The 25,726-nt window shown below is 42.8% G+C and overlaps 1 protein-coding gene across 2 annotated transcripts; it reads right to left on the bottom strand.

The window, feature by feature from the left end:
• Window positions 1-473: 473 nt before the first annotated feature.
• upf2 (UPF2 regulator of nonsense mediated mRNA decay) lies at window positions 474-24,086 on the bottom strand. Of its 2 annotated transcripts, none has more exons than XM_021324415.2 (21): window positions 23,983-24,086; window positions 22,186-22,551; window positions 21,094-21,873; window positions 20,860-21,020; window positions 20,588-20,779; window positions 20,371-20,517; window positions 19,531-19,634; window positions 19,345-19,430; window positions 19,075-19,183; window positions 18,729-18,842; window positions 18,413-18,529; window positions 16,992-17,381; window positions 15,127-15,402; window positions 13,294-13,477; window positions 10,044-10,192; window positions 5,535-5,639; window positions 5,361-5,459; window positions 5,102-5,275; window positions 1,154-1,295; window positions 748-868; window positions 474-660 (listed from the first exon to the last, which is right to left on the bottom strand). In XM_021324415.2, the coding sequence occupies exons 2-21, from the start codon at window positions 22,518-22,520 to the stop codon at window positions 555-557; spliced, it is 3,891 nt and encodes a 1,296-aa protein (XP_021180090.2). In that variant the 5' UTR covers window positions 22,521-22,551; window positions 23,983-24,086; the 3' UTR covers window positions 474-554. The 2 variants fall into 2 exon arrangements, with proteins under 2 accessions (XP_021180090.2, XP_012733742.2); XM_012878288.3 differs by having other exon boundaries at window positions 23,979-24,076.
• Between the last annotated feature and the right edge of the window lie 1,640 nt (window positions 24,087-25,726).

Raw genomic sequence — 25,726 nt, 5'->3', positions numbered from 1 at the left:
GTAATTACAGCCCCACAGCAACGCGTTTACTCGCTGCTATGGCCGCCGAAGATGTGTGTTTTTACGTAAGGAGCGCTAAAGAGATCCGTTCAGACGCACATAAATGTTGCCTTTGTCATTCTAAAATTATAAATGAAGTCCGTATCAGTAAAGCCGCTCACATCAATAAAATGTGTCTCTCTTCCTTTTCAATCTTCTTAAAAAGATTGCGTTGGTAATGTGCTGCTCCGGTTGGAGAATAACGTAAAGAACTCAAGATACGCTGCAGCATTACGATCCATGTTTACTTCTGCAAACAATGAGCACGCTTTGCTACGTATGACGTCATTGCGTCCTCTACTGCGCATGCGGGACACTTAGGCGTATGAATGCAGTTCACACAGGAGATCACATACAAGTCGCATATATTTGGAAATGTGAACGGACACACAAAAAAATCGGAATTGAGCATTAAGGCCTGCAGTGTGAACGTAGCCTCTGTTATCTGGAAACCGTACGGAGAAAAACCTGAACGTGCAAATATAACAGCTCTCTAAATCTGAGTGTTTAAGGCTTTATTCCACATGCTGCCTCTGCTGCCTCTGCTGCTTGGCCTTCCTCTCTCTCTCCCTCTGCCTGCCGTGGACCTCATGCTTTTCAACTCTCGCCCTTTTCTCTCTGCTAAAAAGACAAACCAGGGAGGCCTCTGTCAGCCGGCGACACAACGGGCCCCCCCCCCCGTCCGCTCGCCCTGGAGGAGCGCCTCACCTTCCTCCGGTCTTGAAGATGAGGTCGGCGTTGGGAGCGCCTTTGGGGTGCTGGTAGCGGGGCCGGCGCTCTCGGTTGGTGTTGGCTGGGGCCGGCCGCTGGGCGAAGGACTGCATCATCTCTGCAACGAGCACAGAAAGCGGGTTTAATCCGGAGAACGCGAGGGAAATTAAACATTTACGGAGGGTCTGTCCACGGCTTATGTCAGGAGTGAAAGAACAAATCAGGATGTTTTACAGGTTTTGGGTTTTTCCCCTGACAGGCCGGTTAGCCTGCTTTCCTGCCCCGGATTAAATTGAACCGGGTGACAAAAAAGGTAGCAGGAACTACATTTTTCCATCACTATCTGCAGCGTTTCCTCATTGCGGAGCCGCTTCGGACGCCTTACGGAGGCCCTGTGGCGTACCCTGATAGTCTTCCTGCTCCTGCCTCTCGTTGATGTCCAGCGTGAGTTTCTTCATCCTCATCCGCTCCTCCTGCTCCGCCTGCTGCTGGTTGAAGTGGTTCGCCGCCAGGTGGGACGACAGCGGGACGTTCAGGATCTTATACTGTCGACCAGGAAAACAGAGAACCGCTTAGCTAATGAATGGATAAACCTTCATTTGTTTCATGATGTAACAACAGGTTATCAATACAAAGGGCGTGCACTGCAAAAACGGAACTAGAAATAAGTAAAATATTCTTTAAAATGAATGTATTTGTCCTTGATTTGAGCAGGTAAATAATAGGGCTGTGCATAAAAATCGATATAAAGATTAATATCGATATTTTTAAAAACGATTTAATATCGATATTCTAGCTTTCAATATCGATATACCTCCCAACCTCTAGGGGGCATTATTACAGCGCAACCATTACAGTTCACAGCGAAGGAGAGCAAGTGAGACGAATTTGTGGAACGGTCGACAGGATTTTAGAAGCTCCTTTGTCCCTAAAATCAGATGTTTGGGCACATTTTTGGTTTCTGTGACACGTTAAATGCATTGAAGCAAATGCACTTTATTTTCCTGTTAATATGTCTGTGATCAATAAATAGAACATAAACATAATATTTGGCTGATTTTGGTGATTGAATCACTGAGCATTAATTCAAAGTAATAAATATCAATATTGGAATCAAAGCAAGCTGAGCTATGTATCGAGAATCGTATCGAATCGGCTCATCCTAGATGATACCCAGCCCTAGTAAATAAGATGATTTGCCAATGGAATAAGATTTTTGCACCTAAAATAAGAACAATTCATCTTCATCATCTTATTTCAAGTGCAGGATGTCTAAATATCTTATTCTAGGGGTCAAAATACTCATTCCATTGGCAAATAGTCTTATTTACCTGCTCAAATCAAGGATAAATACACTAATTTTAAGAACATTTTACTTATTTTTAGATCCGTTTTTGCAGTGTGTCCTCTACAACACACTGCAAAAACGGATCTAAAAATAAGTAAAATGTTCTTAAACATAGTGTTTCTGTCCTTGATCTGAGCAGGTAAATATGATAATTTGTCAATGGAATGAGTATTTTGACCCCTAAAATAAGATATTTAGACATCCTGCACTTGAAATAAGATGATAGAGATGAATTGTTCCTATTTTAAGTGCACACATCTTATTCTATTGGCAGATCATCATATTTACCTGCTCAAATCAAGGACAGATACACTAATTTTAAAGAAAATTTTATTTTTAGTTACATTTTTGCAGTGACAAGCACTGCTAGCTTAGCTTAGCTGACTGTGCTAACAGAGACAAAACCCCATCCAGCAGCATCTTCACAGCTCAATAAACTGACGGGTCGGCGCATGGAGCTGAATCCACTGAAAGGCCTCCTTTAGTAGAAAGCAGACGCCGGCGTGCTGAAGGTGGAGCAAACAAACACCGGCTTCCTGCGGCAGCTCAAAGCTGGTTCTGTGGGCCGGAGCGGTCCAGGCGGCCGGCTCTCACAGCACGCCTGTGTCCTGTAGGGACGTCAGAGTGTTTACACAGCCAGACATCACTTCCCGTCCTCACGCCTCGCCACAGAGCGGCTCTGTGTTCCCCGGGCTGACGTCTGAACGGAGCGGACCCTGGCAGGGAGACGGACACGCCCTGCAGCGCCGGAGCCGGCCTCAGCCCTCAGACCGCAGCTTTCCACCCCGCAGGCCTCGCTCCTCTGGCTGCGCACGAGGCCAGAGGAGAGGAATAACAGGGCTCCTCTTCTAAAGCCGCTTTATCCTCGTTTTTACTGGAAACGTTCGCCCAGCGACTTTACTGAAACACGTCTTTACGCATACAGAGTACCCACTGCACAGTGGAGCAGTTGTTGCCCTGCAGCAAGAAGGTCCTGGGCTCAAAACCAGAGTTCAACCTTTCTGCATGTGGCTTCCTCCCACAGCCCTAAAACCTGACTGTGAGGTTAACTGGAGTCTGTAAATTGCCTTTAGGTGTGAGTGTGGATGGTAGTTGGTCCTGTGTGCCTCTACAGTCCCGTTAACACGACCCTTTTTAACCGTGCCGAGACTTTGTTTAAGCTCGGTAACTGAGATAACTATCAAGTGTAAATGGATCGCAAACTGAACTGAACCGAGCCAGACACAACCGAACCGAGCTAAATCTAGACCAGTTCGATAGGTGGGCTCGGCCCGGTTTTTCAGTGGCACGGTTCTCGGATAACAAAAGCCCCATTTATACTACCCTTGTTAAACCGTGCCGAGCCGAGACCAGTCCGAGCTTGGATCAGTTAACCAAGCCGAGCCTCGTTCTGATGACAATATCCTGGTTCCTTGGTTGCTCCTCGCCTCCTAGTGGTGATCTGCGGTACTGCTGCTCTCTGGGATTGAAGGCGGGACCGAGCAAATCAAAATGGCGGCGCCCGTAACATTTAGGATGTTATGGTTAGACAGAGTCGGCTTTTGGGACGTGGATAAGACAAACGAACGTCTAATAAGGATTTACAGACACAGGAAACAACAACAGACGCTGAGGTTCATCACGCTGCTAAGCAGAATAATCACTGGAAACCGTGTGGCACGGTAAGGAAGCTAGTATTATTATGAATGTCTGAAATCTGTCTGAATGAAGTGTGAATCGGGACGTGCAGCCAGACACGCCGGAAAACCCGCTGACAGTCAGCTGACTGTAAGGGGATGACGCGGTCTGCTCATGCACTCTTTATTAGAAAACCGGACCAGAAAAAAAAAAACAGTCCGAGACCTGCTCAAGAACTGGTCTGCAGTTAGCACGGTCCGGTTATGATTAGCGCGGTCTGGTTCATTCTGCTGACCTTTTACACACAAGAGTTATCTCGGTTACCGAGCTCGGACTGGTCTCAGCTCAGTTAAAAAAGTGTAGTGTAAACGGGGTAATAAATACCAGCTTCCTTACCATGACACACGGTTCACAGTGATGATTCTGCTTAGCAGTGTGATGAACCTCAGTGTCTGTTGTTGTTTCCTGCGTCTGTAAATCCTGATTAGACGTTCGTTTGTCTTATCCACTTCCCAAAAGCCGACTCTTATCAAGTAAATTCACCAAAGGTTGTCTTCTTCGCCTGATTGTCCGCAAACAACGACATATCACAATTATAACCAAACAGAACTTCCTGAATGTTACGGCCGCCGCTATTTTTATTTGCTTGATTCCCTCCTTCAATCCTAGAGAGCAGTAGTACCGTAGATCGTCACTAGGAGGCGAGGAACCGTGCTAGCGTGATGTGTAAACGGTCGTAAGAACCAAACTCGGCACGGTTAACTGAACCAAGCTCGGCACGGATCGGTTAAAAAAAAAGGGTAGTGTGAATGGGGCTTATGATGCCCTGTGGCGGACCCGCCTCTCGCTGCTGTGACTCCTGGCTTATCTTCACCAGATGTTACAGACCAAACTGTGCATGGAGGTAATGAAAGTATTTAAGAGGCATTTCTTTGGCTGCTTTTTTCTTCTACCTGAACATCTGATCCGTCTGTGTGAGGCTGACAAAAAGAAGACGTGTCAGACCGAAAACTGGGACCTAAAAGCAGCCAAAGACCTCCGCACTGCAAAAATAGACCTAAAAATAAGAATTTTCTTCTTGAAATTAAAGTATTTTTCCTTGATTTGAGCAAATAAATAGGACTATTTGCCAATGGAATAAGATTTTTGCACTTAAAATAGGAACAATTCATCTCCATCATCTTATTTCAAGTGCAGTATATCTAATTATCTTATTTTAGGGGTAAAAAAAAATACTAATTCCATTGGCAAATAATCTTATTCATCTGCTCAAATCAAGGGCAAATACATTAATTTCAAGAAAATTGTACTTATTTTTAGTTCTCTTTTTGCAGTGCGGGGAGCTTAAAACCTGCTGATCCGGACCGGTTGCTGCTCTTCTCCCACCTGCTGCTTGTTTCCTTTGCGAGTGAGCATGACGAACTGCATGGTCTCGGAGATGTCCGTGTCTCCTTCGCCCATGCAGTGCTGTCCAGAGCCGCCCTTCTTCAGCTGACTCTTCAGCTGCAGAGGGATGGCCACGTCCAGCTGGTGCACCTTCACCGCCTCGCCGCTGCGCTGCTGCGGAGAGCAAAACAAGCACGTCAGCGGGCGTCGCCCGGGACCACCGAGTCCGGTTTATGGTGATTATAGGAGGGTGCAATGCCTGCAGGTTCTCCAGCATCATCTTATCCAGAGCCTGGATGAAGTCTTCGTCCTCAGCACAGGCCACGTGTTTCAGTCCTCCGCCGCGGATGGTGACCTCCTGCCGGCAAAAACAAAAACGGTTTACAACGAACCCGTTTTCCACCGTGACGCTGGGAGGTGATCGGCTTCTTACGTTGTTCTCTTCGTCCGTCTCGTTCTCTTTGTTGGAGTCGGTCAGATAATCAGTGTTCTCTTCCTCCTCTTCCTCCCGCTCCTCTTCCTCATTCTCAGATCCTTCCTGTGGAGAAAAAAAAACCCAGCAGCTCGTTAGCACCCAGAGAAAAGTAACAGTAAAGAAGAATAAACGCGAGTCGCTGAGCTCTGGGAGTAACTCTGGTGGGTCGGCGCGGACGGAAAGGTTCTCCACGGTTCCTTCTCGCCTCCATCAGAGGATGCACTGCAAAAACGGAACTAAAAATAAGTAAAATGTGCTAAAAATATATGTATTTTTTCTTGATTTGAGCAGGTAAATAAGATGGTTTGCCAATAGAATAAGATTTTTGCACTTAAAATAGGAACAACTCATCTCCATCATCTTATTTGAAGTGGTGTATATCTAATTATCTTATTTTAGGGGTCAAAATACTCATTCCATTGGCAGATAATCTAATTTACCTGCTCAAATCTAGGACAAAAACACAAATTTTAAGAACATTTTACTTACTTTTAGATCAGTTTTTGCAGTGTGACGGTTCTCTCTGCGGTTCTCTGGAGTCCCGGCGCCTCAGAAACGGCTTTGCCACTTTTCCCAGGCTGACAGATGTCAATAACTTAAGCTTAATGTCAATTGAGAGCGACGCATTGCTTCCTTTGAGGTGCATCAAATAAGCGGCGCCGCTGCTGATTGGACCGGGCGGAGCTGCTCCAGATGTTCTTGCCTTCTTCGTGTCGTCAGAAGGGTTCCGGTGTAGGTACCAGATCGTCTCGGGCGCTACCCGATGACGTCTATATATGGCAACTCAACTCAAACTACATTATGCCTGCGGTCTCCATTTGTTACAAATCTATTTTATTTTGTTAATTAACGGTTATTTTCCCGTAAATTAGTCGAGGCATGAAAACTTTTAACATCAATTTTTACAACCTTAGAGAAATTTAATTCCTCGAATTTTTTTTAAGTTGTGAAGGGAAACTAAACCATAAACTCATTTCATTTTTAATAAAAGTCAGCAGCCAAATTTAATTTTATCACGGCATTCATCACTTTAAAAATCAATAACGTTTATTCCTCCTTTTTGTACTGATGTTGTTCTTTCTGATCACATGTTTTTTTATTATTCCAGATGAAATTGTGATGAATTTGATTATTTTTTTATTGTGGTATTTGGTACATTTAAGATATATGCTGGATAAATTAGTCTGGCTAGCCCTTCCATTTTTGTTAACAATATTCTTCCAAAGATTGAGCCAATTGTCAAATATTTGTGGATTTTTGTTTTGTAAAATGGCTTGAATATTTGTTCAAGCTTTTGAGAAAAAAGAAACCGCTAAATTAACTTAATAAAATTGATTTGTTACAAATGCAGACCGCGGGCTCTATGTAGTTTGTTTGAGTGGCGTTGCCATAAGGTGACGTCATCAGGAAGCGCTGGGACCATGGAGAATTTCTTCGTAAAATTGTCCGTTTACAAACCGCAATCCTGCTCTCGAATAAAACCTACACCCCGCTATAATTACTTTAGTAAGTTGTCCAGACAAAAATTACAATATTTTGCGCAATTGAGCAAACGTTAAACCAACCATGTATAGTGACGTCATCAGAAGGCGCAGGACCCCCGAGTCGATCTGGTACCTACACCGGCTCTGCGAGGACCTGATTCTACAGATGAGGCCGTAACCCGGCAGGCTGATTACGCCACACTTCCCAGCAGCAACTTTCATTTAAACTCTGCATTTTGTGTTTAATTGTGTCACTTTTGCCTAATGTTTACGTTTGTCTGATGATCTAAAACATTTAAATGTGATAAAGAAAAAAAAAAAACTAAAATCAGAATTCATGAACTCTTTTTCCTCACCGTTTAATGGCGCGTCTAGATAAGAAGCACCGGGAGTTCATCTCTGGATAAAACAAGCCGACCAGGAACATTACCAGAGGGTTCGTCTAATTTTCCTGGTTATTCGTGGATCGTCATAAATAGGGATGCACGATATTTATCGGACCGATAAAATATCGGACCGATATGGTGGAATTTTATATCGGCCCGATAAGTAAATTCTTCCGATAAAAATAGCCGATAAATTAATTAAATGTGGTGGAATTTTATTCAGGCAGAGTAGCCCCAAAGCGGGGCTTACTATCAGGACCCACGCTTGGCTCCATTATTGTCTGACTATAAATAAACAAAATTAGAAGATGAGCAAGAATTTCGAGAGGAGGAAAGAAGGATTTGGGTTTTAACACAACAAACCTAATAGCTCACCTGAAAAATCGTCATCATGGCATCTCATTTTTGAGAATGCACTTTTATTGACTTTATTGAATTTTTATATGCATATGTTAGTACAGATAATTTTATGTTCGAAAATTATTTGACTTGACTCCAAAAACACCTTTGCTGATAGCCTTCTGAACATTTTTTAAGAAGTTTGACTTTTTTCTTTGACCTTTGCTGTGGTTATTATTTTTTGACTTCACAAATGCCTTTGCAGTTAAGCCATAGATTTGTTCAGTATTTTTTAAGGGATGCTCTTTGTATTCTAAATTGATTTGTGTCTTTTGTTATTAAAAGCAAATTACAACTTTTTTGTGTAATGGTATTAAAAATGTTAAAAACATTTGAAGAGCCAAAACCTTTTCTTTGCTGTTATAAATAAGCCACAGCTGTTAAATAATTTCTTTTTCATAGCACAAGCTGCAGATTATGCAAAAACTATATTGAATATGAACTTATCGGTATCGGAATCGGCCATGAAAATATCGGTTTAAATTTTTTATATTGTGCATCACTAGTCATAAACAATAATCCACATAGTAAAAGGCTGTGGCTGAGCGTTTAGCAGAAAACACAAACACAACCATCAACACCTTTTCTTTTACAATTGCGAATGTGGAGAAATCTTCACACTTCACCCGATTTGCTTTCATGACAAAACAAAGAAACAAAGTAAAACCGAAACTATTTTAAGTTTTTCATCCTGACTGAAAACTTTCATGATGACACAAACAACAACAAAGCCGGCAAGAAAGTCTGCGATCGAAACTGAACCGGTCCTGAAACCCAGAGATACAATCAGTGCTGCACAAAACACAGACGTTGCTGTCGTTTTGTAATCGCTGAATGTTTATATGATGTTTTTTTCCATTAAAGTTTTGCCACAGTTTTCTGGGTTAACTGCATATATAAAAAGGCCTTCCTCATGGGAGGGGCCATTCTAGCAGAATTCAGACCCTGCAAGGCTCAGGGAAACGATAGAAACCGCAGAGCTTCCATCTCTAGAGAGATGTGTGGCTAAAGTGCAGCTCCGTATTTAAAAAAATAAAACACAGATGTAAGTCGTAGTGGCTGTCGAGCGCGGCGGCGGAGGGCTGAAGGCCCCCTGCAGTCACCGAGGTGACCCTGAACACCTCTGTGGTCGAATGAGCTGAACTGGGACCAAACAGCAGCGAGTTTACAGCAGACTACTGAGGGTCCAGGTGTTGCAGCGGCCTAGTCAAAGTCCCGAACATGAAGGAATGCTAAAGCACGACGTGAGAGACCACCAACGTCTCTCTTGTTCATCCGATGTCACAGTTTCACTATTTTTAGGACCAGAACATTTCTTAAAGGTGCATAGCTACATTATTTGATTCATTTATTTATATGTCAGTAGCTCAGTCTGGTTGCATTACAAAGTTTTTATGAAAGATTATCACATCCTGCTGGGGTATTAGCTGTTATTTTGGTGTTTTATGTTTTGTTTTTGCTCAATTTGTTATTAAATAAAGCATTTTGTGTTTATTTATGGTTTTAACGTCACTGCACATGCGCAGCAGGGGTTAAAACAAGGAAGCGGCTAACGGCTATTAGCATCTCCCAGTGAAACAATGAAGAAATGTCCAGGATCCAGTGAAAATCTTATTCCAGGAGGGAAAAGTCTGGAATGTCTCTGGGAATCCAGTCTGAACGTTGGTGTTCACTGAAGCGGACCCTAAACCTGCCGAGGCTCAGATGTGACGCAGAGTTGACTGATGTGAGTAAATGTTGTGATGTGAGGCTCTTATAGTTGCTGTAGATCGGTTTATTTAAATAATAACGTTGGTCTTCAATCACGCTGAGCTGCAGCTTTACTGTGAGGCGTAGCAGAGGGTCAGGCTCAGTCCGGCATTATTTACATGTTATTTATTAATTAAGCAAACCAATTATGAAAGTTCTGCGATACTGCCACTAGATGGCGCCACATCTGTTTATATTTGTTAATCGCGCCCGACAGCAAATTATCTTTTGGCTCAAAAAGGACCATAACATCATTATCAAGATGGAGGCTTGGTGTATATAACCTTATTTTATCCTGATCAAACGGTTTTTGGTCTGTTTTTTATGAGCATATAACGTGGCTATGCACCTTTAAGGCAGTTCTGCTACAGGAAACTGTAGATCTGACTCGGTCCCGTCGGACCGTCTCATCACTCTGCAAACGTGACGTAACCATCAGCAGGACTCACATCCTCCTCCTGTTCGTTCATCTCGCTCTCGTTGCCCGACTGCTCCTCGGTGTCGGCGGCTCCCTCCTCGTCCTCGTCCTCGTCTTCCTCGTCGAGAGGCTCGCCCTCGCTCATGGCGCTGGAGCGGCCGTCCTTCTCCATGGCCATGCCTTCGATGGGAAACACACAGAGCCCACCGTTCAGACACACAAAACACAACAAAACATGGAGGGAAGAACTTTATCACAGAGACGTTCATTGGATGACAGAAAACAGGCATAATTTTCACAGATTTAGTTAAACTGAGGCGCAGAGATGAAGCTGGAAGCATGAAGATCAGGTCTTGTGTGACTCAGGGACTGAGGAATGTCTCTGGTTAAAGCATGACGGGTAACAATGGGCCACTGTTTACCTGTAAGGGGCCTCCATCAATCACTCTTTACTCCGCAGCATTCATGCTGTCGCTGAGAAACTCGTGGTGGAAAGTTACAGGGTAACTTCTCAGAAGGGCCACCAGGGTCTCACTTCTGCACCTTTCAGCCAACAATCCCAGGAGCTTTGACCTCAGCGCGTCACACCAGAGGCACTTTCTCCCAGGGTGGAGCTCACATTCCTCTCTGCATTCCAGCTGAACACCTTGAAACCGCCAAACAAAGGCGGGGTTTCATGGCGGCGCGCGGCCGCGGAGCCAGATACGCCCACAGCATGCTACACGTTTCCTGCTTCCTCCTTCCTACTTTCACCCCAGCCGCAGCGTTTCAGCCAGAACGACGAGCCTCTAATGCAGGGGTGTCAAACTAATTTTGGTTTAGGGCCCGCATTCAGCTTAATCTGATCTCAACAGGGCCACACGAGTAAACTCATTGCAAGATTAAATAGAACTAATAAAATTGGACTTGTTGTTGATTTTTATATTAAATGAATTTCACTTTTACACAATATATTATGAATAACCTCAGCGTTTTTAAGAAATGTATGTGCAATTTCAACAATAGTTTTACTCAGTTTAACATTTACTTGTGCATTATGCATAAGAACTGATCACAGTGATTATACAATGTTGAAAAACATTTATTCACATTTTTTGGAACTTAAAAACACTGTCCTGCATAACAAAATGCATCAAACAGATAAAAATTAAAAAAATATTTAAAATCAATATTCCACACCTGAAGCTTAATCTGCTGATTAAAACACAGCGCCCCTCGTGGACAATATAGGAACTGCAGATTTTCAATTAAAGGAACAACATGTTTTTTTCAATAATTGTTTCATCATTCTCTTCCTTTTATCTCCTCTTTCACCTTTTATTTTTTCTTCTTGTTCTTCCTTTCCTCTCCTACTCTCTCATTGTAGTGTCCATATCATTTGAGATATTCCCCGCATGAATCATAATAAAACTATTCACATTCATAAATCAAGCGGAGCACTATGGCAAAAGCAGCACTGCTCCACTTGTGAAAGTCAAACCTGATGAACTCTTTTTGGCATTAAGACAACAATCCGTATTGCCACATTGCCAGACAAGACACTGGGGGTGAAAATAAATAAATAAATACATTTTTTTTGAATAATAATAATGCATTTAGCCAATGGGCCGGACTAAATTGTTCGGCGGGCCGGATCCGGCCCGCGGGCCGTATGTTTGACACCCCTGCTCTAGAGGGAACCTCGCCTGTCAAGTGTCGCGGTGCAAAGAAAGCACCGTGACACTCGACCTAAATCTGGAGGTTTTGCCCTTAAACACGCAGCAGATTCCAAACTATCGTTACTGAACAATTAATAAACCACAATGAACAATAAATAAGCACAGCCAGGGATCCAGAACCACCTCAGTTCAGGAGACTTTGACTAGGCCGTTTCCAAACCCTTCCTTCTTTCCCTTTTACGCGTCCTGTTGTAGATTAAGGTAAGAGAGTTGCAGCATTGAGATAATCTCATTTTATTACTTGTTTTAGAGTTTATATAATCAATAGTTAACAGAAACTGTGAGGAATCTCACCATAGTGGTCAAACTTGCTTGTTGGTTGCACTTTATGTTCAACAAGGATTGACGTCCAACTCAATTAAAAGCTGTTCTCTTCAATAATAATATTCTGATTAATAAAATCAGTTAAATTTCTTGTTTTAGATAGTTTTACAAACATCTTTATCTACAGGACATTTTTGTTGCTTGTGGTCCATGCAGAGAAAAGTCTAAATTAAATCAAATTATGGTTGAAATAAATCGTAATTTTGAATCGTGTATCTATACTTTGGTCTCATCTGCCAAAGGACATCAGGGTTTCCTCTAGGATTTCTTTAAACCGCGCTTTTTTTGTTTCTTTTTGGGGGGGAGGGATGTCTAGAACTAAAACGTACCTTTATAAAATGATTTATGTATTTTAATACATTGCCTGAATCCACAAACAGAGGCACACAAAGTGAACGAGTGACTGAAGCTGTGAGTGAATTAAATACAGGGAATTATTTTAGCGCGACAGTTTCAGAGACAAAAAAAAAGACTTTTATTTTAAAAACTACATTCATGTGACGAGGAGGCAGCAGCCTGTAAGACAGCGCTGAGGGAATAGAAACCTTCGACGCCAATCCTAGTCATGTCTCAAATTACAATATATGGAATATCGGCCTTAATTAACACAACAGACTTTCCCTCCTAAGTTTTAACTTCCATAATATTCCCATCCAGCCCAGAGGACCAGTCTGGCTTTCACAGCACAAAACCTTCAGCTTTTATCTTTTCCTGCCGTTTCTACATAGAGTGAAATGCTGCTTTTCCAGCCAGATGAGAATGCAGAGCCGCCGCATATGAACTCCTCCTGTTTGGAGGCGTTTCTCTGCCCTGCTGGACTCACGGCGCTAAGATTTATGTCTCCCTGCTCTTCTGGCTTCAGCCGTCATGAAACAGAAAGTCGCTTTTGAAGGTGGAAACATCGCTGAACCTGTATGCGGTGAAAGTCTAAAAATACCCAGCGTTCCTTTCCAGGTGAAGCTATTTAGTGAAATGGGCTGAAAACAAAGCGATGAAATCATCTTCTATGAGTAATTTCTGTTTTTCTGACGCAGCTGAAATGAAATAATTCATAAACATAATTAGCTTTAATCTCCAGCCATTGTCCCTGAACCCTATGAGCGGACGGGATCCTTCAGGTGAGAGCGTGCGTTCGGTATGCGGCTGTTTCGGTGAACTTCCTACGCGGCAGGGAATGCAGAGAAACCGGAGGAACCGGCTGCGGCGCCAAAGCCGCAGAATCCGGACGCTCGTCCTTACCCAGTTTGACGAGCACTTCCCTCTCCAGGTCGGCGACCTGCTTGGTGGCCTCGTCCAGGGAGCAGCTGAGCCTCATCTTGGGCCGGAGCAGCTCCAGCGTGTCGCTGATCATGTAGTCGATGTCGATGGGGAACGGGTGGTCCTTGGTCCACACGTCCACGCTCTTCTTCCACCAAATGTACCTCTGCAGAGACACACAACCGCCCGTCACCAAACGACCCGGGAACGATCCCGCTGTAGGTACCAGATAGACTCAGGCCCTGCGCCTCCTGATGATGTCACCTTATGGCAACGCCAGTCAAACAAACTACATAGAGCCCTCGGTCTGCATTGGTAACAAATCAATTTTATTAAGTTCAGGGTTCCCACACCTTGGTGAACATCAAATTCAAGGACCTTTCAAGGACTTTCCAGGACCAATTTCCTCAAATTCAAGGACCACACGTGGCGGCATTTACCTACTGTGACCGCTGAATAGGTTATCATATTTTAATACAATGCAAATTCAATAAAAGACTAAACAGCATAGAAGTTGTTGGGTCAGAAGCAATGCAAGAAAGTTGACTTAATTTATAGCCTACATTGATATTGATCATATTTATAGCCTACATTTATATTGATCATATTCATAGCCTACATTTATATCCACAGTACATGGCTATGCCATACTACATTACATATAAGATGTACATTAGCCTACCGTTTCATGGAATTTATGGAAAAACGTGCAGCATTGAGATGTTCAGAATTATATCAATTTGTTTCACTTACTTTCATCTTTGATTAAGCTAGTTTTTGACTTTGACTCTAAAAAGTCGCTAAATATAGCGACAAAGTCGCTGAGTTGGCAACACTGCGTGAATGTAACCTATTGGACGCACGTAGGCCTAAACCTAACTAACGAAGAAGAGCGAACGTACTTTTGCAAATTAAAAGTCTGCGGAATCAACGTAATTTTAAAAGATCGTGTGGTAGTAAAATAATGACACATGAGTCGTCATCCATGTGAACTTTCAACCCCACAAAAAAATTCAAGGACTTTCAAGGACAAGGTGTTTTTTTGGCTGTTTTCAAGAACTTTCAAGGGCCTTGAATTTATTTTTTCAGATTCACAAACTTTTAAGGATTTCAAGTACCCGTGGGAACCCTGTAAGTTAATTTAGCGGTTTCTTTTTTCTCAAAAGCTTGAACAAATATTCAAGCCATTTAACAAAAAAAATAAATAAAAATTTGACAATTGGCTCAATGTTTGGAAGAATATTGTTAACAAAAATGGAAGGGATAGCCAGACTAATTAATCCAGCATATATCTTAAATGTACCAAATACCACAATTAAAAAAAAAAAAAAAAAAAAAAATCAAATTCATCACAATTTCATCTGGAATAATAAAACAAACATGTGATCAGAAAGAACAACATCAGTACAAAAAGGAGGAATGAACGTTATTGATTTTAAAGTGATGAATGTCGTGATAAAAGTTAAATTTGGCTGCTGACTTTTATTAAAAATGAAATGAGTTTATGGTTTAGTTTCCCTTCACAACTTAAAAAGGAATTAAATTTCTCTAAGGTTGTAACTTTGATCCTGCAAAATTACCGATTAAATTGTCAGACTACCTCACAAGTATTCCAAAATGATGTTAAAAGTTTTCATGCCTCGACTAATATACAGGAAAATAACTGTAAATTAACAAAATAAAATTGATTTGTAACAAATGGAGACATAATGTAGTTTGTTTGAGTTGAGTTGCCATATGTCTGGTACCTACAGCGGCGCCACTCGCAGACGAGCGGCCGCTTCAGCAGACGAGCAGCTGCTTCAGCAGACGCACCTGGAAGTAGATGAGGAAGCAGTCGAGCTTCTTCTTGCTGGAGCCGCGGTCGAAGTACTGGCCGCAGGTGTCCAGCAGGGTGCAGACCAGGCGGATGCGGAACAGGTGCTCCGGCGGGTCCAGGGGGCTGGGGCTGCCGTCCTGGTTCACCCCGAAGGAGATGAAGGAGAAGAGGGTGCGGAAGACGACCGCCGACTCCACCATGCGGTAGTTGTAGAGCTCGCCGAGGAACTTGGCGCTGCTGATGCGCCGCTGGTTGAACTTGGGCTGATTGACCTGAGTGAGAAAACGGGAGATACTGAGATAAAAACACCCATGTGTAAAATAACATCACCACTCTAAGATTATCTGAAAAAACAAAAGGAAATCCCAAAGTATGAACAGTTTAAAGCCCTGCTCTGTGGGTCTAAAACCCAAATAAAATCTACAGACGCTGGAGGTGGAAGAGCAACAGAAACGCTCAAGGGGTGTGAATACTTTTCAGATGAACCCTATGAACCTTTGAGCCAAGTTTCATCCCCTCACTGCAAAAACGGAACTTAAAATAAGTAAAATACTCTTAAAATTAGTGTATTTGTCCTTGATTTGAGCAGGGAAATAACATGATTTGCCAATGGAATAAGATTTTTGCACTTAAAATAGGAACAATTCATCTCCATCATCTTATTTCAAGTGCAGGATGTCTAATTATCTTATTTTAGGGGTCAAAATACTCATTCCATTGGCAGATAATCTTATTTACCTGCTCAAATCAAGGACAAATATACTAACTTTAAGAACATTTTACTTATTTTTAGATCCGTTTTTGCAGTGCTCTTTGAACGGCCAAACCTGAACTTATTCACGTTATTTCAGGTGAAATGAAAGAATCCACTGCAAAAACTGAACTTAAAATAAGTAAAATGTTCTTAAAATTAGTGTATTTGTCCTTGATTTGAGCAGGTAAATAAGATGATTTGCCAATGGAATAAGATTTTTGCACTTAAAATAGGAACAACTCATCTCCATCTTATTTCAAGTGCAGTTTATCTAATTGTCTTATTTTAGGGGTCAAAATACTCACTCTATTGGCAGATAATCTTATTTACCTGCTCAAATCAAGGACAAATACTCTAACTTTAGGAACATTTTACTTATTTTTAGATCCGTTGTTGCAGTGTCCATCTGACTGTTACAAACTGATTCGGTTCTTTTCTCTGATCCATTTCTGGAGCAGAAGAATCAGAGTCTCTGACCAATCAGAACCGAAGCCTGGATGATTTATTGCTGCGTCTCGAGTCCAAAAGGAGGCGAGTTAGTTAAGTTTGGGTCTAAAACACAGTTTTGGGTAAAAGAATCAACATTTCTGAGAAACAGCCTAAAAACACCTGCAGAAAACGACCCGATCTGCACTTAAAGGCTGAAGAAATAAATCTTGTTTGGCCAGAAAAGCCTTAAAATGTTTCAAATTACTTTAGAAACATTTTAAAAAGGACAGGACTGTCGGCCCGGCCCCCAGAGGACAGACGGTTCGGCGCCAGCAGGACGGCCCTGCAGCGCTGAGCAGCCCAAACATTCCAGCTTTTACAATAATTAACTAAATGAACCTCTAATTATCATGCTGTTATATATTCCTACACTTGGAGATGTTAACAGCAGAAATAAAGTGTTATTCTGTGTTTTTTGATTAAAAAAAACAAGAAAAGAGGATTTTTTTGGGGGTTTAACTGGGAATAAAACATTGATATTGGAACATTTTAGGCTTGATTGATGCTTTTTCCTCCTAATTTATCAAATAAACATGGAGGACAACGATTGACCTCAGAGAAAACACAAACTAATGGGAGTTTTATAGAAAAATCAAAGAGGCTGAGCTGGTTTTTCACCTCCATGCCGAGCCGGATGTCCTCCAGCACGCCGTCCACCACGTGGATGCCCACGTCCTCCTGGTAGGCCACCAGGCCGGCCAGCAGGTTGGCCACGCAGTGGATGCTGTTGTACTTGACGTTCCAGATGTTGATCATGCAGCAGATCAGGTAGCCCTTCACCTCGGGGTCCTGCCACGGCAGCTTGCGCATCTGCCGCAGCACCTTCTCCGTGGTCACCTTGGACAGGTCCTTGTACAGAAGCTTGCGGATGTACTCCTGCAGCGGCGGCCTCTTCTTCTTCACGGTCTTCTCTATGGGCGGCGGGTTGCAGTAGTAGTAGGCGTTCTCCACCATGGTCACGTAGCGGGCGTCCAGATGCTGCGCCTGCTTCTTCCGCATCATTTGTTCCTGCGGGGCAGAGAGGATCGGACTGAACGCCGGCGGAAACGGCAGCAGATAAACTCTGAGGCTTTTCTGTACTACAACGCAGCCGAGTCGGTCGACGGCTGGACATTTAAAGCTGTGCTGGAACGCTCATTTCTCCATTTTCACCAATAAAACGGTAAAATATTAGCTTTCACCAAACTAAACCCTTGCTTTGGTTCTTCCAAGCAGCTAAAACCTTCTTGCAATCTTTCTGAAATGTTGAGTCAAGATTTCAAGATTTGATTTCCGTGAGTTAAACTCTCTTTTCTCTGGTATTTATCGGCAACAAAACTGACAAAACTTCTCATCGCGAGACTCGATCTGGCTTCTGATTAGCGCACTGCAAAAACTGAACTAAAAATAAGTAAAATGTTCTTAAAATGTGTGTATTTTTCCTTGATTTGAGCAGGTAAATAAGATGATCTGCCAATAGAATAAGATTTTTGCACTTAAAATAGGAACAATTCATCTCCATCATCTTATTTCAAGTGCAGTATATCTAATTATCTTATTTTAGGGGTCAAAATACTCCTTCCATTGGCAGATAACCTTAATTACCTGCTCAAATCAAGGACAAATACACTAATTTTAAAGAACATTTTGCTTATTTTTAGATCCGTTTTTGCAGTGCGGCAGCCGGGTTTCAGGCCAGAAAGGGCGATGCTTTGAAGGCTACACTGCAAAAACAGAGCTAGAAATACGTAAATTGTTCTTAAAATGAGAGTATTTGTCCCTGATTTGAGCAGGTAAATAAGATGATTTGCCAATGGAATAAGATTTTTTCACTTAAAATAGTAACAACTCGTCGCCATAATCTTATTTCGAGTGCAGGATGTCTAATTATGTTATTATAGGGGTCAAAATACTCATTCCATTGGCAGATAGTCTTATTTACCTACTCAAATCAAGGATAAATACACTAACTTTAAGAACATTTTAATTATTTTTCATCCGTTTTTGCAGTGTAAAACCAGATCAGATCAGCTCAGGAGAGGACGAGGAGCCGCACTGACCAGCAGGACGCTGGTCCGCAGGTGGGAGTCGGGCGATCGGAACAGGAAGCGGCCGCAGGTCTCCAGCAGGGTGCACGCCATCTCGATGTGGTGGTGGGTGAAATCTGACAGCAGCATCTGCGGGGAAACCATCAAACATTTCTGAGCTTCCCAGGGAAGAGATGTCAGATTTTCTGAACGTTTACAGCAGGTTATAAAAAATGCTGAGACAGAGAATCTCAGAATGTTGCATTTAGAACATCTTCCTTCCTGAAGAGAGTCGGGATCGGAGGCATTTGAAGGGTCCTGCAGATCCGAGCCGCCGGTTCTGACCCACCTTCAGGCAGTGAAGCGTGTCAGTCTTTGAGAACATCTTGAACTTGGAGAGCTCGCCGATGAATCGCACCGTTTTGTTTTTTGTCTCGATGTTGATTTGGTCCTTCTTACGGATCTAAAAAAAAAAAAGAAAAAAAAAAGAAAAGGGGAACAGATTCAACTCAGTATGAAAAATCCACTTTTCTTTGTTAAAATATTTCCAAATCACTTGGAAATTATTAGTTTTTTAGATTTCTGCATGCTTTAATAAATTCATTTTTAGACTTTAAGGCCCAAAATGAAATCAAAATCAAAGACTGTGCATAAACCCTGTATTTGGTGATTTAAATGCAGCGAACGGGACGTACGTGGAACCTGAAGTCTCCCTTCAGCATGGAGCAGAGGTCCTCGGCCACGTCCGACATGCAGGGATGCAGAGTTGCCACCAGGCGAGAGTAGAACGGCAGGAGATCCAACCTGAAAGATCAGTTGGAGATCTTCAAACAAAAACTCGGTGTGACAGCTCCTCTTTGTGGTGCTTCCAGGTATAAAATCTGACAGGTGAAATTTGATATCTGCCTCACAAAATGACTCAAAAAGTCGTTTTAATCGGCTTGTTTAACGGCCGGCTAAGCTACCTCTGCCTGGGGACGGTAAACAGAGCTCGGACCAGCTTCCTCCTGTTGGATTTGGTGTTCATGTTCATGCAGAAGTCCATGGCTGCCTGTTGGAGTCCAGAAAACCAACATGTTTAAGGTTTTTCCAGGTTAAAGTCACAGATTAGAGCAGAGATGAGTGTCTGGGACGCTGCCTGGTGTCTTTACCTTGTCTATCAGGTCTCTGTTGACACAGTTGGGGAGCTGCTGGATGAAGGCGTCCACTATTAGCTTCAAGTGCGACCCGGTGTTGGCCTCCTCGTCTTCTTGCTCTGTGCAGACAAATAATGTCAGAAATCCAAAGAACCTAAATCCACAAACTAAAAAATAAAAAATAACTGGAGCAAATGTGGGACAACAGCGACGTTACAAAAACCGATGAAACTGAAACTGATCAGGGATCAGATGAAGGAGCTGCAGGAGCATCTGGTTCTGTTCTACATGTTGCTCCATGTGTCTGAAGTAAAGAGAGAAGCTTTTCTTCCAAAGAAATTATCCAAAGCCAAAAATGTGTGAAAATGTTTCAGACTGATAAACAAACATAAAAGGTTGGGTTTTTTTTAACCACAATCCCAAAAGCATCACCAGAAGAACGCCACTCAGTGAAACATGGTGGAGGGAGCATAATGCTGTGGGGACACTTCTTCCAGATGGAAAAAAATAAATACCAAACAGTTTAAAACCCGAAACCTCCATGATGAGGAAGGATTGTATAATTCAGCTTCACAGTAAGTCCGAGGCTACATCAAAATCTGCAAAAATAATGAGAAATCTCAGAGAAAGTTGTGTTGACCCAGAGAGGCCCATGGACAGAGATGTCCTCCCCAACTCAGAGATTCAGGGAACTTTCTCAAGCAGATAAGAAAAGACGGGACTCCTGCTAAAACTAAATGCTGAAATTTAATCTAAAGTTTCTTCCATAAAATAATAAGTTTAGTCAGATTATGTTAAGATTTTCTGTTCAGCTGTCCCATTAAAGCTGGAAAGGCTCTTAGAAATAGTTCCTACCTTGCTCATCCAGCAGCTTTTTGGCCAGTTCCTCATTCTCCACCTCGTCTCCACCCTCCAGCTCCAGAGGCTCATCCGTGATGTCCAGAGCCTCCAGTTCCAGCTCCAGATCCTCGGTGGCGCTCACGTCTTTCCCTTCCCTGCCATCTGATCACAACAACATTCGGATCAAAGCTCTGAATCCGCCTCTTCCTGCTACTGAGGAAAGAAAACCTACCCTTGGAGTCCTCCTTGTCTTTGGCCAGGCTGCTCTTCTCGTTGTCCTTGAAGAGGATGGCCGGGACGAAGGCCTTCAGGTCGATCAGGTTTTCGTAGAAGTTACGAGCGTCTTCGTCCTCCCAGATCCCCCCCTCCAGTTCGTACTCCCCGGGCTTGCCGGGGGTGAAGATGTCGATGCCGGGGCCGTGCTCTGGGGGAGAAAACCCACAGAGGAGAGAGTTGGAGAGGTTCAGGGCTCTAAGGAATGACGCCTGACGATCGGCCGCACACCTTCCTGCACGGTCTTGTCCTGCGGCAGCTCCGGCATGTTTTCGTCCAGCAGGTCGGCCAGAGACTGAGTGTTGGCCAGCAGCTTCTGGTAGGACGTGGCAAACTCCTCATACTGCTTGTGCCGGTCCTCGCTCAGCTCCCCCTTGGAGTGCAGGATGCGACTGAAACGGCAGCACAGGTCAGACTCCGCAGCACGAAAAGACCGAGACCGAGAACCCCGGCGGACCCACTCACCGGTTCTGCCTCTCGATGTTCTGCAGCTCCCGGTGGTCCTTCTTCAGATGCTTGGTCAGCGAAGTGAAGTACTCCCGCAGGAGGTTCTGGAAGGGCTGCTGCTTCTCCGTGCTGATGATCTCGCTCGGAGGGAAGGTCAAGCAGAACTTCTCCGCCGCCAGCTTCACCTTCCGGGGCACCAGCCCGGCGATGTCGTCGCCGCAGTGCTTACAGAAGCTGATCACCACGGACACGTGGGTGTGCGTCTCCCGGTCCGTGCCGATGATGTTCTTCAGCTGCTCGTAAATCAGCGACAGGCCCTCCTTGTCGGTGAAGAGCCCGACGATGGTGAGCTCGGCGATGAAGCGCAGGTCTGTGCGCAGCTTGCTCACGTTGGGCGCCTTGTCCTCCTTCCTGGCCTCGAAGTGCTTCTTCCACGCCTGCAGCAGCAGCGGCGCAAACTCGGTGTAGCGCTGGTGGAAGAGGGAGCACAGGTGGACGGCGCAGCCGACGTCGGAGATCTTCAGCTTGGCCTCCACCAGGGAGCTCACGGCCTCGCCGATGTACTTGCTGAGGTTGAGGGAGGCGAAGTCGTTGGAGAGCACGTCCCGCTGCTGTTCGGTCAGCGTGCGCAGCTTCTTGACGAAGGCGGTGTTCTTCTTCAGGCTGGAGTCCAGCCGGCTGAAGAAGGGCTCCTCGGGTCGGCTCTCGTGGGCGTTCTGGTTCTTGCTGCGCAGCTCCTTCCTGCCATGATGGCGTTCCCAGGCCTCCTGGTGCAGCTGATGTCCCTCCTCCTTTTCTCTGGAAACACACCAAAGCAGCAAGACAACAGGGAATTAAAGCGCCTCACGGGACGCCAGAACACTGAAACTACTGCTGAGCTCCGTTATAAATATATTTGAATTTAGTTTAGCTGGATTCAAGTTAAATGCATTCACTTTTGTAAAGATTAGATTGTGTTTATGGCACATTTACATGGTAAGCAATTAAACAGAAGCTGCCATTTTTTGACAACTAGTGACCTGGACTGACTGGTCCCAACTTGATTGGTCCTGGATGTCTGACTTTACATCGCTCTGATTTAATATTCTAACAAAGCTCATCATGACTTACTTGAGGAGCGCCGCCTCCTCCTCACGCTGTCGCTTGGCCTCATCCTCTTCAAGCTTCCTCTGCAGCTCCTCCTGCTGCTGCTTCTCCTCCTCCTCCTTCTTCTTCTGATCCTCCTCAGCCTTCTGCTTCTCCTCCTCCTTCTTCTTGCGCTCCTTCTCCTCTTTCTTCTTCTTTTCCTCCTCTAAGCGCTTTCTCTTCTCCTCCTTGCAGACATCCTTCTTGCCGCTTGCTTTCGCCTCGTCTTTGGCTTTGTCTCGAGCAGACGCCGGCCTCCTTTCAGCCTCTTTGTCCTCCTTTTCTTTGTTGCTGAGGGAGTTGACGTCGTTCTCATCCATGTTTACTGAGGGCTCGCTCTAAGCAGGCATACTGAGGAGGGATAACGACACAAATCTTGTCAACAAACCTAAAGACTTTTCACATTCTTAAAAAGCGTGATTGAACACCTACACGAAGGAATAAACTGAAGGCTGGTTCACAAAGCAGGATTTTAAAATAGTTCAAAGCCTGAGAGACACGCAACAATAAAAAAAATATATCTTAGATAAAACAGGATATTTCTAATAGCTAATTTCAGTCCAGAACCAGACAATTTTTTTCAAAACTGTTTGTGAAGCTGAATCCTTCTGTGTAGGGGGGAGGCTCCTCAAGACTCCTTTGGTACACGCTACTCAGTTACATGTATTATTTAATGCGAGTACGGCATTTTTAAATAACTGTACAACATATTTTTCTTCTCTTGTGAACTTTTTTTTCCTTTACTTGCTGCTGATATGCTTGCATTTCCCCACTATGGAAAACTCAGGAGATGAGCCGGTGTTACGCTGACACATGTCACGCATCTTAAATCCAACCAGTTATGAACTGGATCTTTGGACTTTTTGTTACCAGCAGCCGCTATTTCTTTAATTTACCCAGTGTGGGGAAAAAAATAAGACAATAAAAATGATTTAAGCACTAAAACATAAATATTTTAGGTGAAAAAATAGGAAATCCAACAGTAACTGTTGTGATTGTCTAGCTTATTGTGATTCTGTTTCAAGAATTAGCACAGAGGGAATGAACAACTATAGACAGAGAGAAATATGGGCTCATGGTCTCTATATCTACGTCACAACAGTCCTGTTTCAATCTGAAGCACTAACCTGCAGAAGCTGTTAAAAAACATCAAGTAGAACCTAAAAACAGCTCAGTCAGTGCAAAAGTCTTGCGTCATTCCTCATTTAGTAACTTAAAAAAATATCTAAAAGTTAACAGGTTTACAGACAATAAAAAAAATATTTTAACTCCACACGGTTCCATACCATTAAATTCACTTTGATTTAATTTCATCACATAGAACTCGGACATGCATAAAACAACCTATTGTTGGAACCAGGTCAAGAGTATTTTTAAAAATTATATTTAAAAACGTCAACGTCATTTAACGTCTGAACCATTGACTTAAACCGTGGGGAAAAAAAGGGTCGAGAATGAAAGCAACGGATCGCCCGTTAAACCGACACGTTTACCGCAGGAAGATGAGCTCCTTTGGATTTTAATGGATAAACTCGTCGGTGTGCTTCCGCTTCACGGTGCTACTGACAAGCTGCGGCGTTAAAATTCTGTTTAGAAATTCACAAATTAGCATTAGCATTAGCTAACGCCTAGATGGGACCGACATAAACAAAGGTTTATGCGCCCTGGTAATGCGCATTAAGCTGTGCCAACGCTAACTTTAGATAAGATAGAGGATAAAGACAACAGGAATAGGTTAAAAAACTATCCAAATGTGGCTGTAAAATGAAGAATTGTACCTACTGATCGCTCCAAAACAAACATCGGTGAATGGTTTTCAAGTTAACCGACGTAGGACCCTGTGATTTTGGTCCTATATGTTATGCCTGACTAAAAACATAAAGAATAAAAGATAAATTGCATTTTTTTTGACAACTGGAACGATTTGTGTATATACATTCAGTTTTATTGTAATATCTATACATCTGTAATTCAGTATATATTTTCGCAAATTAAAATTATGCCAACTGGCAATCTTTACGGTTGCTTTTTGTTTTCTGCTGACGCTAGGCTAGGCTAGGTAGCTAAACACTCCCAGTAATAAAGGTGTTGAGCGACATACCGCCGGAGTATAACATGATCTAATCGATTTAACTTAAAACACCTATCAAATTAACTACTACAATAGCCACAATGTTAATATTATTGATAATATTTATTTTTATATCGCATATTTTAACACATTTTATTAACTATTTAACAATAATTTGTATATTTGATCCATCTCTATTATTATTAATAATTAATTATTATTATTATTGTTGTATTTATTTATAATTTGGATTTCGACAGTAGTTGTATCCTTATAATTTCTCCCTTTGCTGTTTATGTTTCTGATCAACAAACAAATCATAATAAAAACACAAAGGTAACTTGAACAAATACAAAGAGACTGTTTTCAAATTATGTTTTTAAAAGTTGGGGGCAGGGGGACTGTTCAAACCGACCTGTGCTAAGTAAAAAAATAAAAAATAAAAGGCTGCAACAACAGCCATTCGTTCATGATAATGACTAGCAATAAGTCTTTTATGTTACTGGAGGAACATAATTATAATCTCTTGTAGTTCAGATACACTGCAGGAAGGTAGGTTTTCCAGCATGTGTTTAAAGTCACACCACAACAGCTTGATTTGATTTATTTTAACTTGGTGTCAGATTCAAACACCTAAAACATTCATTAACAACACAAGAAGGAGAGACAACAATGAGATTGGTTTTCAAATAATCTTGCAAGGAGATCGAACAGAGTCCAGTCCAACACATTCAAAGGTAGAATGGTGTACTTTGGATCATTGTTCTAATGAATAGGTGCTTGAACTCAAAGTCATAAACTGGTGGCCAGACTTACTGGAGGAGCACTCCTACCAGAAACGACTAATTTCTGGTAGAGAGCAGAATTCATGGTTTCATCAATTAAGATGTTTGTGTTCTGAAGCAACAGAGCAACCATAGACCATCACACTACCATGTACAATGTTTGACTGCCAAGTTTATGTTCTTTTTCAGAAATGCTGTGTTGGTTTTATGCCAGATAAGACCCCTGAATATCTTTCTTTCCAAAACAGGCCTCTAATAGAATAATGTTCAAAAGGTCTTGAGGATATCCAAGGTTTTTTGTTTTGTTTTATTTATTTATTGGTAAATGTGAGACCGACCACAGGGTTCTTTTTGGTCAGCAGTGGTTTTGGCTTTGGAACGTCTCCCATCGAGGCCATTTCTGTCTGTTATGGTTAAATCATGATCTCTGACCTTAACTGAGCCAAGTGAGGTCTGCAGACGTTTAGATGTTGATTGAGTTTAAGCTTACTTCGTGTTATCAGGTTCTATCTAATTTCTTGATTCTACGAGTCTGGGCCTGGGAGTGGCAGGTGAAATTAAACTCAACTATCCAAAAAGTGTGGTTAATCACAGTTAATTTATGATTCAACAAGGAAGGCAGGTTAGATCGGATAGCTTTTCTTCCATTAATGAAATCATCATCCAAAAA

Source organism: Fundulus heteroclitus, chromosome 17 (genome assembly GCF_011125445.2).
Source record: "Fundulus heteroclitus isolate FHET01 chromosome 17, MU-UCD_Fhet_4.1, whole genome shotgun sequence".
Classification (NCBI taxonomy): domain Eukaryota; kingdom Metazoa; phylum Chordata; class Actinopteri; order Cyprinodontiformes; family Fundulidae; genus Fundulus; species Fundulus heteroclitus.
The sequence above is the reverse complement of the archived record's forward strand: the minus strand, read 5'-3'. Positions and strand labels throughout refer to the sequence as shown.

Bases quoted from the DNA above. Each gene is read 5' to 3' on its own strand.
- upf2 (XM_021324415.2), bottom strand. From the start codon at position 22,520: ATGGATGAGAACGACGTCAACTCCCTCAGCAACAAAGAAAAGGAGGAC. The intron at 13,478-15,126 runs GTGCGTCTGCTG...GTGTCTCTGCAG, and splicing joins GCTTCCTCATCTACTTCCAG to AGGTACATTTGGTGGAAGAA. The intron at 10,193-13,293 runs GTAAGGACGAGC...TTCCCATCGAAG, and splicing joins GGAAGTGCTCGTCAAACTGG to GCATGGCCATGGAGAAGGAC.